The 18,606-nt window shown below is 32.5% G+C and overlaps 1 protein-coding gene across 3 annotated transcripts; it reads left to right on the top strand.

Annotated features, from left to right (window-relative positions):
• Positions 1-10,359: 10,359 nt before the first annotated feature.
• On the top strand, positions 10,360-18,510 carry LOC147656506 (uncharacterized). Of its 3 annotated transcripts, none has more exons than XM_086914763.1 (3): positions 10,360-11,009; positions 15,840-15,948; positions 17,899-18,510. In XM_086914763.1, the coding sequence occupies exons 2-3, from the start codon at positions 15,886-15,888 to the stop codon at positions 18,328-18,330; spliced, it is 495 nt and encodes a 164-aa protein (XP_086770889.1). In that variant the 5' UTR covers positions 10,360-11,009; positions 15,840-15,885; the 3' UTR covers positions 18,331-18,510. The 3 variants fall into 3 exon arrangements, with proteins under 3 accessions (XP_086770889.1, XP_086770891.1, XP_086770890.1); XM_086914764.1 differs by having other exon boundaries at positions 10,366-11,009; positions 15,843-15,948; XM_086914765.1 differs by lacking the exon at positions 15,840-15,948.
• The last annotated feature ends 96 nt before the right edge of the window (positions 18,511-18,606 follow it).

The raw sequence follows: 18,606 nt of genomic DNA, 5'->3' as shown, positions 1-18,606 counted from the left end.
AACTCGTACCAACCCCACCATCCTTCTTTCTTTCTCTCTTTCTCCTCGTATCCTCGTTCCGCCCCTCGTCCTCTCTCGCACCCATTTCTCGTTCCTTTCTTGTACTGCTCGGTAAGGCCTCTTTCTTCGTCCCGCTTTGTCCGTTTCCTTTCTACCTGTCTGCTCTCCTGATACACCGCCAACCGCTCGACTAACCACCTACATATCCTTGCACGCGTTCGACAAGAAGGCTTAGGATAGAGAGACAACGGGCCAGTGTTGTTTGTTTCTTAGGATAGATGAGACGACCGGGCTAACCGATTGCGAAACTCGAAGAGTACGCTTGTTGCGATAGTATTTTTCATTTTTTCTTTACTCTTTGTTGATTCATGCCATCGAGTTTTGCGCTAAGATGCTTATTGTGATAATAAAATACGAGATGAGAGAATGATAGCCATGGATGTCAGGATTGGTTATACTTACAATTAGAAGAGGATTTTCTAAATATTGACTTAGAAACTAGATTGATCAACTTCATATTTTCTTTGAAAATTTTTTAAATTTAATACTACTTAATTTAGTTTTTTTTTTCGTCGTTTTGGAATATCTCGAATAATATATATATATCTGCAGATATTGTAGATGAACTGTTATATCCTGTTTTATGTATTATGTATTATTCCAAACACATATTTTCACATTATTATTGTCTCTAAATCTGTTACATCTTATATTAATATCTTCATTTTAACTCCTATATAATACATATAGTATAATATATAATATATAATATAAAAAAATTGATTTCGACTTAATTTTATATTTTATGATAGTTATCTTGAATATTTTTAAATATTCATTAGATATTTTTTAATACTTTTATGTAAAAATAGATGAAAAAACACATTCAAAATCCAAATTTACATAAAAATGTTAATATGTGGAATTGGAATGAAAGTAGCAATATACTTTTATACACGTACACGTATAAGCAAAGTTTTCAGATGCTTTCAGGTTCATGTGGAAGATTGCACGAAATGTTTGCAACATCTACATATTTTGGCGAGTCTTAACAATACTATGCTTGTCTTCTTTACAAAATACCAGAAATTGTAAAAATAATTGTGTAATTCAGAATTTTGTATATTACTATTCAGCGAAGAAATTTTAATTTTAATTTTACGAAGTCATAAAAGTTTAATGCTTAATAATTTAGAATAAAACATAAGTCTTTAAAATATTGTTTATTTTCAATCCATCAATTTACCAATTATTGAAAGAATATTTCTCATTTTTGTTCATCGAGAACATTCATTTTCCATAATATTTTCTCAACTGTAAGATTTTTATGTGAAATTGTTAATTGAGTATATTTTCTTTCAATACATCCTTATTTAGCATAGCATCAATAACTCCTCTCTCCTTCCTTCCTCGTAAAAACTCAGTAGACTAAATAAAAGCCAGAGGAAAGGTTTACCAAGCATTCAAATCGAATACCAACATATCTTCCTTTGTTCCAGAAGTAGGCGAGCTTCTGCATAGCGTGCAATCAACGCCGCATCGAGCAACGCTGCTAAACCGTTCCCAGCTTGGAACTCATCTGCACAACCGTGTTATTTCAACCGTCCAATAAATCAACAATTTCCTCCAACGCCAATTTTCTGAAAACGAAAAATCAAAAGGGTACGGTGAACCGAACGATCGTGTTTCACAAGCGTTTATTGCATCCTTCCACTATTGACTCGCGATCGATTTCGAGATCCCAAGAAACTAGAAGTTCTCCTTATTTACGATGCAATAAACGTTAGCTCTCTTGTTCAAAAGGTGTCATAGGTTTTTGCGAGACGAATGTAGGTCGTGAATCACTAATCGCGAACGGTTGAAAATTATGAGGCGAGAAAAAGCGCGAATCCAGCTGTGATTGTGCATTCAATTTATCAGCCCAATCAATTTTGCATCCGGATAATAAAGGAACTGAAAGTAATAATACTAAGGTTGATGCACTCTTGTACCGCATTTACACGCATAATTACGACATGGAATGAATAGATGTTCGATTATTTGGCGCATATAGAAGACAATGGCTATAAAGATGCTCGTAATTATTTGTGATTTAATGTCAAGCACATTAAACCGGTCTATTTCTTGATCTTTTACTTGTTAATCTTTTCTACCTGCTTCTCTGATCCCGGTATCTAGCTGTGCGATGTCGAAAGAATACAGGTTTTTTGTCTCCTTTGATACTCGGAAATTAATTTTTTTTTTTTCGTGTGATGTTTAGATTTTTTTATATTTGTCCGGTGTAATTTTTGCAAACAGTTTTGGAAATTAGATTATTGATTATGAATCGTTTTTGCTGTCTCTGATAAATAAGTTTTAATAACGTGTGATAATGTATAATTTAATGTATAATTTCATTTTTTCTTCATTGAAATAGATCGTAACATGGTGTTATTATTGTTTAATATGATTTTTTAAAAATTTTATTCTTAGCAAGTTATTCTAAATTTGATAGGATATTGAATATATAATTAATCCTCGATATGTATATATTATAAGAAAAACTTTTATTTCTTTTTAATATTAATAATTTATTAATGAATTATATATTTCCACGTTTGGGAATGCTATAATATATAGAGACAAGTTTAAGAATGATTAATATTGGAAAAATATATGACATTGAAATTCTTAAAGACATGCATACAAATATATAAAATCATCATAACCAAAAATGGACGATCTCGATAAGAACAACTTCAACATGATATTCTTGTAATTAAAGTTTGTACAAAAAAGAGCAACAGATTATCGACAAAGTACAGTGTGTGAATACAGGTAGTTAAATCGTCCTTTCTCTACCGTTGCAGATTTGATCGCAATCAAATCTTTATTCCATCGATCAAACTTTTCTCGCAGACTTGATTTAAATTAGACCTGTTAGTACTGTATGTCGGTCTGTCTCTCAACGAAATTGAAATCAGAGATTAGAGACAAACTACTCGAAACTGCTGTGATTCATGATCGTCCTTGGAGAATCAGTTTCATTCCTCAATTCAATTTCATTTCATTTTATTACGAAATTTTCTACGGATATATCAATTTTATCTAATTTGCAGATATGTATAATTCGTCTCTTCAATATTTTCTCTCTAGTTATTTAAAATTTCTGAAAATCTAAATGAAGCAGAAGTTTAATTTATCCATTTTTCTTTTTAATATTCTATAAATTTAAAATAAAAAGTGAATTAATAATATATTTATATTCATATTATTTTTATGAAAATTATTGACTCTATTTATTTCAGAATAATCCATCTAAGCAATGTTTTATAATTAAATATTTTTCCCATATATCTTTATTAATATCTTTATTATTTTTAATTATTATATATAATTATATATACTTTTAATACATATGCTTAAGATAAAAATATAAATAAAATTATCGACAATTATTAATATTTAAATATATTATAATATCTAGAATTATTTTTACAAAAGGGCAGACATCATTTTATAATCTTTCAATGGCAAAAAATATTTAAATAATATTTTAACAATTTATTATACTTTTGGTATGCAATATCAAAAGAATGTTATGTTTTCAGATAGTATAAAATAGAGTCATAAAAGATAGTAAAATTCTAAATAGAATGATGAAACCAAAGACGATATGCAAAATTCCTTCACGAAATCCATACTCTGTTAATGATGAATTAAAAAGAATTATGCAGTTCCAGGATTTTTTACATTTATATTATATTCATAATATAAAAAAAAATATTCAATATAATAAAATTTCTTAAACTTATTCGAACTTAAGTTGGTTCAAATTTTTTAAATAATTAAGTTTCCTAATTCATCATGTAAGAAATTATATTTAAAATCATGATAAATTCATAAGTATACGAAGAATATAAAAAAAACAATTAGTATTTGCTCAAATTATAAAAATTCCTGTATAAAAATCATTCTGGAAATCACATAATCATTTGTTAAACAATCATTTTACACATCATTCCAAATAAAAATCAATCGTGACTTGAATTACGATCGAGAAAAAATCCAATCAGCTTATCATAAACATTTTCCACCAGAATAAATTTTAAATAATCATATCCAAAGAGGGCATAAGCTAGTATTAATATCGAACACGTGCTCCTACGATCTTCCGTTACGGTACAAAGCTCTCGAATTGATACGTCAGAAAAAGCGGATTAGAAAATCGAGCAAAACGATCAACCTGAACCGGTCGTGTACCCGTTTCCATTTGTCACGATGAATTATTCACGGTTCCAGAAAAATATTCGAACGCAAGGGCATCCGGCATTCACGGAACAAAGGGTTGTGAAACGACGTGTTCCCCTTCTATCCCCAGGCCTCTCTATATCCTCGTTGTCCCGGTGACACTCGGGCCCAGCCCGCTTCTTCTTCTTCTTCTTCGTCTCCTCCTATTCCATGTGAGCGAGATGATTTCTTGCGAGTTGGCTCGCAATCGCGTTGTTAAAGGGAGATGGAATCGCTGGATCTTGCGGTAAAGATAACATCTGCGGGAGCCGCGAGAGATTTGCGGTAGACAGTGGCTTCAGCCTCCAACTGCCTACGCATCTTCCAACTGCACCGGCTGGTCCACCTGCATTGCAGCATTGCACTGGCTCAATGTCGGTGCTACGTTGACCGTATGTAACGATCGGAATGTTGCTCGTTGAAAATTCGTGTCCAAGGAACCGTGTGATGGATGCAACAAATGACGAGAGAAGTATTCTCGAACGTGATGTATCGAATTTGTAATTTTATCGAATCTCGTGGTTTTGAGAGAATTATTTATATTTAGGGATGAGAAACGATTGAATATTGAGAAATATTTTATCGTTCATTAGATTGGATTTTGTATGATTTTTTTATATTTTAAATTGTTCAATGTTGATTTTATGCTTTGAAAGAATAATATTATGAATGATTGAAAAATTTGAGGGAAAAGACTTGCGTATTTAATATAGAATAATATAATAATTTCATCGAATTGGAATTTTATATCTCTTCTTTAAATGAAATATTTGAATTTAAAGGAGGATAATTATCGCATGTTTTGCCAAGGTTAAAGTTGAGTGATATACTATAAGAAGTTAGATTTAGAAGAAGAATAGAACGAAGCTTTTTAATATCGTAGCACGGGTATGTGTTTCTGAAAGTATTAAGTCGAAAAGTTTTCAGACGAGTTGAAACTTTCTTAATTGTAAACCTATTAAGTCAATCTCGTTTAAGTTGTTCTTTGAGTTTTATCCTTATTGGCGAGGTCAAAGGTCAAATAAAATCTGTTGTAATAACAAGAGTTCCAAGTGACTCCCTACATAGGGCAGATAAACTTTATGAAAAATCTTCTCTACAATTCTGTCTAATAAATTTTAAAATCAAAATTGTAATAATAAATAATTGAACCTGAAGAATTAATTTTAGAAATAAAATAATTGTAGAAATTTAATGATACAATTTTTCAAAATATTTTTCTTATAAACCATTTAACAAATTTCAGAAATCAAATAATGTCACAACAATAATTTCCATATTTCGTATTCGTATCATAATTCTACAAATTTCATACACAAGAATGGATCGTTTCTTATTCCTCAAAAATAAATCGTTTCGTTTTAAGCCAAACGATTCAAGTAGGTGACTGGTGTACAATTTAACCGAGTATTTCGAAGGTGCACACGCGAAAGGATTCCTGTGCAATTTCTGCATCGACTGCGACTGCACCAAGGTCAGTTGTGGTGCGACCACAGCGAGGTCTGTCATTCTTTTTGTTCCTTGCCAAGTACTTGTCTTCGGAAGCGGCTCACGGCGAGATAATTGCGCGCATCATCGTCGCGTTATTGGCCATTACGAGCACGAGGCACAAAATGCGGGAGCATATCTAAGACGATAAATCACCATGATAGTGTAATATTCAACCGTGCGACATTTTCATTTCATTTCCATTTGTGCTGATCGGTGAAGATCCTCTTCGAGTAACAGCACCGAACCCCCTTTTTCCTTGGAATCTGCAATGCAAATCGACTTCCTGGGAAGATGTAATCATCGATGCCTGTTCGTTCCTCTCGAGGGAGCAGGTTTTCGAGAGGAATTTTCGAGGTAACAGCGATACCATGAATTTGACTACCTGCATTCGAGCATGGCACTTTCACTGAACGTTCGAAAGGATTATTAAGAGCAATTACTAGCTGTTTTTATGATTGATGAATATAGAGTTTTATCATGTTTTCGGATATTTTGATTGTCCAATAAAGTGAGATTGATGGAAGGGAAAGTTTTGATGAAATAGAATAGCGCTGATAAATATCTGAATTATGGTTATGTTGACACCTCAAAGTGTTACGAATAGAACGCAAAGTATATATTTCATGATTTATTATTCGGCTAGCGGATGGTGAAAACCGGTTAATGAAATTAACATTTTTTTCTTATTTTATGCTTTAATCAAAATTATTGAAATATAATATTTGAAATATAATAGTTCACGTAGGTATTATGTAGTTTTTTTATAAAACTAGATTTTAAAAAAACTATACGCATATCATTGCATTATCAAAATATAAAAAAAATGCTCATTAAGTATTATTAATATTTTTGAAAATATAAATCCTTAATAAATAATAATAATATTAGTATAAATAATTTAAATCTGAAACTTTATTCTATTAAATGAAAATATATAGATATGTACATGCTTATAATTATATTTCTATCTTAATATAAATCAATATTTTAAAATTTAATATACATTTTAAATATATTAATAAAAATATTTTTTTAAACAAGTTTCAAAAGATAAACGTAATTTTTTAAAGTTAAAATGATTTTAAATATTTTCAGACGTCTGTATATATTTCAGAATGAGAATACAATTGTTCAATATTGTTCATATCTTGTGCTCGTTTCGTGAAGTACAATATTTTAATTCTTTGAGTAATAATGTCGTTAATTCTGAAATCTGTGCTCAAGATGAATGAAATTTGCATGGTACGAGAACATTAAGAGAACACGTGGCAAGGCCAAAAGTCGATCTGTAAGCCATTCTTTCGTCAGTGCAAAGATCAAACGATAAGCTTCGTTATCGTGTCATCGAATGTTCGCTCATTAATCATCGTTTGCACGTATTTTCTTTCACCGCTTATTTTTTTCTTCTGACAGCTCGACCGGTTCCATACTTCATCCGAATACAATGAAATTTTTACGAGAATATGCGAGCGAATAATATGAAAAATGATTATTAATCGTTGCACGTCAAGATATATTTTTAACAAAGCAATTTTAACATTGGAATATTACTTTAATCAACAATAATATCGTTAAATATTTCTTTATTCCTATTTAAATTCATGTTTCAATGTAAGAAATTTCTGATATTATTTATCTTTTGATTTTAATAAATTTTGCATAACGAAATTCGATACTTGATCTATATATCAATAACAAATGTAATAAATTATGTTACAGTCAAATTTAATAATTTTTTAATTAGAAAATACAAGTTTTAAAAGTTTTATTTTAATGTTAATATTTGGATAATATTCTCTACTTTGGATTATATTCTCATATAATAATTTCACACTGGAAGATTTTAAAAATGATTGTAATGGTTTCACTTTTATCACTTTCCATTTCTTAGTTGTATGATAGTACACATGTAGAACACGATCTCGAATAATTTATAACCGATTCTGTTATTTTTGAATAATTTGTTGTCCGTCTCGTTCACCTCGCGCAACCTTTGGAAAAAGTCCAACGATCGTTGTAGTATCGTGAAAAATCAGTATTGTCAGCGGGATAACTTGTTCCGTAAGATCTTCAACGGACTTTATCGCAGAAAATGCAGCGGAAAAATCGGTGATCAAAGGCGCGGTAACATGGTCGCGCGAGATACACAACGACATACATTACGGCTATGGAAAAATTTGTCTTGCACAAGGGGGTAAATGTTGCGGAAGAAATTAATGACCGCGGTAAATTGTCGAGGTTGCAAAGACTCGATAAACTTTAACCTTTATCTTGGAGAAAACGTTGCGTTCGGCGAGGGCGATGCGTAAAAGGGGTTAATCGGACGAATATAATTTTTCGTGCGCATTACATCAGCGGCACGCGCGTTGACGCGTTCCTCTCGGGCATCGTGTACAGCTTTCTTCCATGTTTTATGTCGGAACATATTTAAAAAATCTCGAGTCAATTTTTAATAGGCGGCGGCGTGTGAAGACACGCAAGATGTCCGGCAGACGGGTTTCAGTACGTTTAAAAATAAGCAAACGCGTGCATCCTGTTGAGCGATATCAAAAACGTGTGTATTCTTCTTGATGGATACCATCGTTCGTATTTTTGCACGTTTATATATACGTTTATATGCATGTTTGCGTGGTGAGTGCACTACAAGTTTTATAAATATTAGACAAGGTAAAAATACTTCGATAGAAAAATAAAAATAAGTAATATTATTTTCGATTTGGAACGACCAGTGACGCGATACTAGCGCCACGTGGCTATTATCTTTTATATCAATATTTTTATTAATTTATCTATTTATACACTTTTTTAATTATTTGTTATTTTTGTTTTCGAATATTCGAATTATTATACTTTTCTATAAATATGAAAAAAACATATTTTATTAATTTTTGACATGAAAATATCAATTGTTATATTGTTAATTGAGAAATTTTTTAATTTCTTAGTTAACTATTTTTTTTTTTGTCTTTTTATATACTAAAATGGTATTTTAGATATTTCTTTTCTCGTGGTAATATTCATTTTGTTCTCTGGATGACCAAATGATACTTCACGTGATATTTCATTGAATCAAGCGTCTATTACTATCATTCAAATATTCAGTTTCGTTGTGCTATCAATTCCTTAGAGAGAAGAGTTCATCCCTGTGAGATTCCTTAAATTCAAACTTTTCATTTGTTTTGTTCAAAGATTATTTCCTTTACAGTTATTAAAAAAGAATAGTCATTAAAAAAAAAGATTCGTAAGGAGCAAAAATATTTAAAAATCTTACAGGAGCATGGATTTAAAAATTTTATAAAAACAATATAATGTTTTACAATTTCCATTAATCCTATCTTCTTATATTTTCTTCTTTTACAAAACAGAAATTCATTTTCAAAATTATTTCAAAAGAAAAAATAAAAAAACTTCTCGGACAATTATAATTTTTTTATAATTCTTGTTAATTCTATCAATATTTTTCTTTTTCTCGAAGCGGAACTAATTTTCCAGATATTATAAACGAATACAAAGCTTCGAATATGCTTTTGTATTTCGATAATATCTTCGAAACAAACATCATGCGAGTAATTGTATAAAATTCGGCGAAGTTTCACTCGTATAATGCAATTTACGAGCAGTACATTGAACAAACAGCCTCGCACACCGACCACATATCAGGTTCTGACCTACTGACACGATCCAGTGACGTCACGGGAGCGCACGGGAGAATTTAGGAAGGAGCGAAAAGATTATAGTCGACTAGAGGTTAACCCATTCTTAGTCGAGAGGGTCATTTTTCGCATGTGATGTATCGAAATTCCTTACCGTGTCTTCGACAAGCGATAAACGATATCTATTCAAGCGAGGAAAATAAAAAAATCGATGAAATTTACATTATCATCAAAACTGTGAAATAATACGTGTGAATACGCTCTCGTTAGTAATTTGTAGCTATAGAATTTCTTCGATCTATATCGTGTTCTTTTTTTTTCTTTTTTTTTTTTTCTTTTGAACTTTTTACTGGTATCGATTTTAGTGTAGCGTATCATGTTTTGCGGTGAAACTCGATGGAAACGAAACGTTCACATACGGATGGGTAAAAATTGGTAACACAAATATTCGGTTACTACTTCATTCCTTGATGAAAAACAAATGTTTTTGCTCTTTGCAAAACATTGCATACAATATATCAAGATTAACCACATATTTAAAAATACACGTTATATTTAGTTTCTAGTCACCTTCGTTACATAAATGTTTCCATTCTATTTAATAATAAATTTCAACCCTTAAATTATCCTTTATCTGATTAAGAATAATTCTTGAATAATTCTTGAATAATTCTTCACCAAATTTACTATAATTATTTACATTATTATATACGATACATTTTCCAACGTCAAAATCAATTTTTTTTTATAAAACTCTAACCTAATCATTGCCTGGAAATCGCGTTAAAATTATAAGCGGTTCATTCAGCGGGGATTATCGTTCATTCGAAAAAAAAATCACCTAACCGTAAACTGTATCCTCTGAAAAAACACAAGAGTACGTTGCTTGAACAAAAAAAAAAAAAAATGAAAAAAGAAAAAGAACCCGGTTGCTCAGTCGAAGCGCGATATAAAGTCCGATATAACGCTTCGACAACGGTTCGAGTATCGACGAGCGACAAATTCTCTTTCGGCTCGCAACGCTCGATCGATTCACCGTTTGATATCGATCGTTGTTCAAATCGTTGCGCCACCACCACCGTTCTGAACGTAAGGCATCACCCTCGAGGATCGATCGATAGCTTGAATCGAGAATCGGTAAACGTCACCCGGGTCATCCGCGAGCCGCTCCATCCTTTGTCTAAATTTTCTTTTCCCCCCCGGCACCCTTCATCTGTCATTTGACCCCAACATTTTTTTTTCCGTATCACTTTCTATTAATTTTAAAAAAAGATCGAGCCGCGTGCAAAAGCCACGACCCTGCCGCGTGTCCGGAGCTCATTCGCGGCGATCGTTGCCTAGGGAAATTCACGGTCAAAGGATATGAAAAGTCGCCGAGCCGGATGTGTCTCCGTCTGCGAGGGTGACGTGTCCCACGAGCTTCTTCTTGGTTAGAAAACGGCGCACGATCAAGATCCCAGGTGGATCCATTCTACCGCCACGAAAACCACGGCCGTACACGACATCCACTGCGTCGGCAGTGGACGACAGATTCCGCGGTGGAGATCCAGACGGGAAACCCGGTGGAAAGATTGGAGAGGGTCCAGACACGTCAAGGTATATATACATGATTTCCATTTCGAATTCTTCTTTCTGCTTTTATTAATATCGATTAAATTGGGGTTGACAAAGGGTCTATTAATCTCAAAGTATCGTCATTGTGCTTTTTGAACATGGATTTTTACGTTTATATCCGTTATGATAGGAAATTCGTGAGATTTTGTAAAATATAGTATCAAATTTACGCGAGTTTTATTTTTGGTTTTTGATAATATTGGAAATTATAAAGGTTAGAAAGAAGATGTTGTTATTGAATTTTTGTTAACCTCTTGAGAGGGAAGGTTAATTAGTTTTATGTGTCTTTAAAAAGATAAAAACTATATTTTAAGAGATTTTGAATTTGTTGAAGAAAAATTATATATAGAAACTGTGGTATTTTAGAAGAAAAAAAATTGACAACCCTTAAAATGTATTTCATTCAAATACATTCAATAGTATTAAATAAGACAGAGAATATTAGAATATTTTAAAATATTTGAAAGATAATATATACATATATGTATGATGATTATATTTTAGTATTTCTTGAAATCATCATCTATTCAAAAAAAAATTAAACACATATGTATCAATATTGTATAAGAGGTTAACGTAATGGTTCTTAACCTTTTAATAATCAGAGAACAGTTTTGATTATATATATAAATAAATTTACGAAATACGAAGAATTATATTAAATAAAAATTATTGTTGAACGTAACAAAGTGCAAGTATGCCTGAAAGAAAAAAAAAATCCCGAAATTTATGCATCACTGTTTCCTAGGGAACGTGAAAGTCATGTCTTTAGGTAGAAAGTTTCGAAATGAAGATAAAAAAGAGCGAAAACGCTTCAACTACCAAGGTACATGCATGACATAGTTTTACAGCTTTGATCGAGCACTGGCCTTGGTTCAAAATATTTAAGCAGATATGTAGTTACTTTATGGATATGCATGTCACTTGCGAAGATATAATAAAAGCAAGGGTTTGAAAAAACTACCCCTGGACATAACGAATGAATATCGAAAATGATATATGATAAATTTTCTTGAATGTCAAAATCAGAGTATACGTGTAATTCAATCGTAAAAATATTTTAATATTTTAAATAAGTATTTACATTATAAAATTATTATAATATGTATTTAAATATATTATGAAAATAGTCATATTTCTGTCTGAATAAAAACTAAAGTTAATTTTGCTAAAAATATCTGCATGTTTTTAATTATTACAAAAACAATAAAAATTAATCATTTTTATTACTTTTAATATTTAATTAAATAGTATTTAATTTTTAAATACTATTTATTCTGTAAAATGATTGTAAATAGTATTATTCCATAGGCTACATATAATTTATATATTTTTTAACATTCAGATTTGAAGAATGCATGAATGTCTTTTTAATAAGTTTTTAAAATTATCTAAATAATACTTTTCCTCGAATGATATTTTATTTAATTTATTTTAAGATTATTATTATTAAAATTTTAAGACAAATTATTTATTACATCTATACATTTGTTAAAAATGAATCTTTGTTCGATCCATTTTTTTTTTTTTAGATACATAAAAATTCACATATAAATATCTAAACGCACCATTAACCTTTCCATCTCATTGACGAACTAAATATTTCACAAGAGGTATCCTACTGTTTCCTTTCACTTCTTTACCTATTATTCTCCTCCATCCACACTGCAATTGCTCCCTCGATATCCCCTATATTTCGAAGCATTCGATCCATTTTGTTCAACATAAACATCACCTAAGTACATACCGGTAATCTCAGTAACCCCGTTCTCATGATCAAAGCCACAGAATCGTGTGCCACGATACCATAAGTGGCGTACCTCTAATAAAACACGAAACTGGCCTCTAAAGTTCAAGCACACGTATTTACCCCCTCCTCCGTTTCCATTTTCCATCGTCGGAACGTTAAAAGCCGGCACGATAATGGAAATACCGGACGTTGATGTATCTTAATAAGATAACACCGTTTATGCTCGTTATTTATTGCCTATTAATCGGCGTGGAACCAAAGGACCATAGGCGTGTGCACCATTTAAGGTGTTCCCCTCGAGGCGGCTTCGAGAGGATCGCCGACGTCGCCTCGAAGTCACGTCGTCGTTTCGAGCGCCGATATATCAACCGATCAAGGAAGCCTCGAGACGTTTCGCTTCGCAATTTACCAGCCGCACCGTATTTTTCCACGCGTCCCTATCGAGACGTGTCTCACGGTAGCCTTGACATCGGCCCGCCGCCTTTATCTCGAATGTATCTACTCGCTGCTACTTGACCTCCCCTTTCCCTTCGATCCGATATCTCAAATCTTTCACCCTCCGAGGGTGATAGAACGGAAAGATGTCCGTTGCAATCGCCCTTCTCTTTCTTCTTTTCCTCTCGTTTCTTGCTTTTTCTCCTTCGTTCTTTGGCGATTCTGGAACAGATGTTCACGATTGTTCTTTGTCGAAGAGCAATGAAGGTAGGTATTCGGAAGAAGATAGTAGGGAGAAGATGGTAGGTTTTAGGAATGGAGGTTTTTACGAGCCCTGAGAGAAATTGAATTTGCTAGGGTTGCGATGGTTTTCAACTCCGCCTTTGCGGTTTATGGCATCTCCGTTTCGTGTTTACAGTCGATACTTTTGATTAAAGCGGAAGCGACACTAATACTTCGTTTCCAATTTTGTTCTTTTTTATCTTATGTTTTCTTGAATTTTCGTTGATTGAAGTTTTTTTTAAGAAGATTATTAAGGAATCTTTGACTGAAATTGTTCTGAGATATGTTAATTAAATTAAATAATATTAATACTTAATAATATTCTTTAATTTAATTCTTATAATTTAACTTAACTCTTTAAGAACGTGATTTGTCCCACGCAAAAACTTTCGAGCTGATTATTTTAACTTTAAATGTTTTTTCTATTAGCAAAATGCAATAAAAAAAGTTAAATATTATATTTATGTATATAAATGAAATAATTGAAATTAATTTTTATACAACAAAGATAAAAATTCATAGAGCTTAAAATTTAAAAACAACAACATGTTCTACGGTTATTGCACTTAAATTCTGCATATTCAATTATACATGCACGGATTATACATGCGAATTTTTTTTTCCACTGCACTATTCCACCTACAGTCATTTCCAGTTAATCGCTACATGTTTTACACGTGCTTGAACACATAACTGAACACAGTGTACTGATATGTATTCCAGTTGTCCTCCGCATTCTTTATCTCTCGTATTTTCTTAATCCACCAATTATTCTTTTTATCATTCATGCTCCATCTACGTTCATTTTCAATTAACCACGGCACATTTAATAAATTAACGATCGAGCTACGAATTTAATCGTCGTTTGTATCCTTCGTGTCTTTAATGTTGCTACTTCATACATATTAATTTATTCTTGGACCTCGACATTCTTTTTCGAATTTTTCTTTTTTTTTTTTTACCCTTTTCGTTCCATTTACTTCTTCTTCCAATAACTTGAAATACAGATATATTACAAATACGATATTATGAATTATTTTACGTTTTACTTAAATTCGAAGACATTTAAATTTTTTTAATCTATTTGAAAATCATTAACACCTCTATATTTATACGCATCATCAACCAAGAAATTTATTTCTATTCGCATTTCATTCAATTTCATTTCCATATTACATATCAATATTCCTAGTATTCTTTATTCACCCTGTCATCCACAGCGTTCTAGTACTCTACTAGATTCAGACCACATATAATTTACCTGGCACACTGGTATATGTTAATTTATATCCTAGCCTCGGACATTGCGTTTTTCAAATTTTCCCTCGCTCGTTTCCCTCGACTGTTCCAGACACGTGATATATCTTAGGCTCGCGTAGGCAGTAGGTAGTCACAAAAGCTCCCGATCCAGGCTGTCCTCCGCATCGCCTCGGTTCTTTATGGTCGACCCTTTTCCCACTCTGAAAGACCGAACTCGTTACGCGGCCATGTAACGAAACGCAGCCGCTCTTTCATCGCCGTCGACCACTATTTGTCAAGTTCTCCTCGTTGGAAAGGCCATTAACGTTCCTCCTTTTCCTTTCGCAATGCCGGCCCTTTGTTCTTATCTACTTGACTATAACAATAAGAAGTATCTAGTCATATTTAGCCAGTTCGCATTACTAATTCTTATCGACTAACAACTTTCTTAGTGACTGGTCACTTTCAGCTTTTTAGCTCGTGAAACAATGTCTCTTTTCAAATGATGTGATCTCTTGCTCTGTATCCTGAAGAATTCTTTTCGATGATATATTATCGTTTCTTCTTTTTACGTAATGGAAAACAACGCGTTCGTTTTCTTCGATAAATTAAACTTTTTCATCACGCATTCCATTTATGTCGCAATGATCGTGGAACAAAGTTTCCATTGAATCGTTTTTCTTTATATTGGATTTTTGCAGATCACCAAGTCGATCTAGTTTTTCGGATATAGAGAGACTGGTTTATACTTGTTGCAGGCAGAATTATAGTTTTTTTTTATTCTTATAAGGTTTTCTTAAAGATATTATTATTTTTAATTACATTAATTCAAAATTTCAAATTTTAATAATCACAAAATTTATTCTAATTAAATTTTTACTTTTGACGAGATAATTTTTATTTTTGGATCATAAATTATCATTTAAATAATATTAATACGTAATAATGTAACGTAAAGATGATAAAATAAATTACTGTCATTATAATTAAAATATATAATCCTGTTAATGAACTATAACTTTTAAATTATTTCTTTGGGATACTCTTATTTACTCTTTTAACTTATTTCAATTCAATCTGTTTAACCAAAACACGTCTTTCTATAGCAGGTTCAATTACCGTTCGCATTAAGTCATCATTCACGGCCATTCTATGTTTCGGCCAGTCGATCGACCCCTAAGTTTCAGGCAGCGCGCCAGCAACTGGATCTATAAGGTCAGTCTTAACGTAAAAACGCGCGGTGGCTGGCTAATGCGGAATTCTCTATGGCGGTGGTCTTTGCCAAATAGGTCAACCGTGTGTGTGTGTGTGTGTGTGTGTGCGTAGAAGGAAAAGAAACGAAGGGAAAACGTGGTAAAACTTTACGTGAACAACAATTTCCACGTCATTCGAGAGAGTCGTAGAACTCGGCCTATTGTCGCGATCTATACTATTTCCTCTAAACGAATTATCGTGGATTTAGCAGTGGATAGCCTTGAAGAAGCACGAGGGTCATAGAATCGATCTACTCGTGTTCTTTCTCTTTCTCTTCCTCTCGTATTTTTGCTATTTCTATCTCGACTCTCTTTTGCTCGACATATTTCTTTTTCTTTTTCATCTTGGTCGGAAATTGTTGGTTTGAGAGAATATAAGAATGGTCAGAGAGGAGAAACGAAAGGTATTGACCTTTACTTCTTTAGTCCTCTTTGTAGTGATCAGTCGAAGAGTATATATGAACATGTGATTGAGGTTAAAAGAGTATTTAATCGTGTGTCGCAATTCTTTTGACAAAATTTCTTTTCAACAAAATTTATTTTTATTTTTTATAAAATACAAATATAATTTACAAAGAAAAGAACATTTTCAAAAGGCACTTTCATGTTTTTATTTTAACAATTGAAAAAAAAACAGAAAAGCCTTTAATTTTTTGATAAATTAATTTTTTAAATTACACTGTCTAATGTTTTTATTTATATTATAATTCATAATTCCACCGTGCATTATTTCCTATCTTAAAAATGAAAGAAACACACATATCAACAAATTAATGTTTAACTTTGATTACTTTCCCTTTCTTTGTTCTTGTATAGAAATAGCAAAGAGAACGAGTTGATTAAAATTGACGAAAAGTCTTGGCACAGAGATCGTTAGAAAAGTAGAAAGAGTTTCCCTCTCTCAGCAAAATGCCTTCCCTCGACGGTTCGCAATTATTCACTAATTATAATTTATTCACTAATTGCTGTGCAGCCTGCTGATGTACCAGTAATTTGATTAACGAAAAATTGCGACCCGTCAAATGTTTTTCATTCGGTATGGTCGGTTCGGCACTCCCTTCGTTATCGCTCGAATAAATCCGCGACTTCAATTAACGTCGTACACGCCCACGCACCCACTGCTTCTTAATTGGCAAATGATTTTTTGCTACGGAGAACGCCAGCTTGAGCTTAACCCGTAATTCAACATTTTCAGTGGGGATTTTTCATTTATAACGTCCATATAGGAGAAAATTGATAAAATTTAATAGAATTGAAAAATTGATTTGATGAAAATGTTGATAGCGTTGAATAAAAATTTGAATTAATATTAATTGGAATTAATATGTGGGTTGGAACAATAAAATATATAGATGGAAAATCTTAATTTCTTTGAGAGCTTTTAAAGACTTTTTATATTTCTTTTATTATGATATATTTTAGTGTAACTGAAATTTCCAGATATAAAATTTATCCATTGTAAAATATATCGCAATATCCCACCAGGAGTACCAGTAGCTTTACCAAGACTTACTTTAATACTTGTTCAGACACATTTTGTAAAATATTAGAGCTTGAAATTCGTAAGAATTATATGATCTCGAAAAATTTCAATTCTTTACGTATTTTATTTATTTTTATTCGATTATTATAATAAATATCTTCATCGACTTTGCGATTTATATTAGAATATTTTTTTATTAGTAATGTCTTTTTCATTTAAATGATTACTTTTATTATTTCGAAACTAATAAAGGACAATAGCTAAATGATTAATTTCGGATCAATGTGAAAAAGTTTTACAAAATATATTTCTACAAGTTTTAATATTGATTAATTATTATAATTATTAATATTAATCCCAAGAAATTTTTTACTGGTAATCAGAGCCAAAATTGGCCAATTTCTAGCACTATTCTTTCTATTTCCCTAGATGTTATTTCTCTGGTCAAGGGAGCCAGCTCCTGGCCCAAGAGCCGGCCCCTGGTTCGCGTGGTTCGCCACAGCCCTGGTTCTCTGGCGTTGTCGACGAAGCGTTGCCAAAGCGATCCTAGCCGTATCACCGTTAAGATTATTGAAGAAACGAAATCTTCTACCGTTAACCATCTCGAAGGCCTCATCCACGGCGACGCTCACGGACCAACATCAAAGACACAGAACGGAAAATTCTATATTGCAACGGAAGCAACGGATAAGAACGAAAGTGAAACGATTGTGCACCGGTGACGGGCCACATGTGACCAGCTCGACGTTTTCGATCCAAAGCCAGCAAATTCATTATAGAATGACCAGAAGCGGCAAAATATACGGGAAATATCCGAACAAGGTCACTACACCGGTAACCACCGGCCAGGGAAACCATTGAAGCGCGACCACTCCATTTTCTCCGATTGTTTAACGCCGACAGCTCTCGTTTTTTGCGCGACCGTGGCCGTTCTCGTATTAATCGCCGCCGTTTCTCGTGGTCCGAATTTCAACTCGATAAACCACGTGTGCATGTACGAAACGTATCCTGGGTTTGTTGCTATAAAGTCATTTCGTCAAACTCACGTGTATTTTTGTTCGAATGTTTGGCGAGTTGCCGTGTATCGGGGGTCGCTGTAATGGGTTTGATGCGGTTGATCAAATTGCTTTTAAAAAG

Source organism: Apis florea, unplaced genomic scaffold (genome assembly GCF_048593485.1).
Source record: "Apis florea isolate Af1SG1 unplaced genomic scaffold, ASM4859348v1 contig_3733_pilon, whole genome shotgun sequence".
Taxonomy (NCBI): domain Eukaryota; kingdom Metazoa; phylum Arthropoda; class Insecta; order Hymenoptera; family Apidae; genus Apis; species Apis florea.
Note: the sequence above shows the minus strand (reverse complement) of the source record. Positions and strands in the feature narration are given on the sequence as shown.

Excerpts from the sequence above, each read along its gene's own strand:
- LOC147656506 (XM_086914763.1), top strand. The coding sequence starts at position 15,886 with ATGTTTCGGCCAGTCGATCGACCCCTAAGTTTCAGGCAGCGCGCCAGC. Across the intron at positions 15,949-17,898 it reads CCAGCAACTGGATCTATAAG|ATGTTATTTCTCTGGTCAAG; the intron begins GTCAGTCTTAAC and ends CTATTTCCCTAG.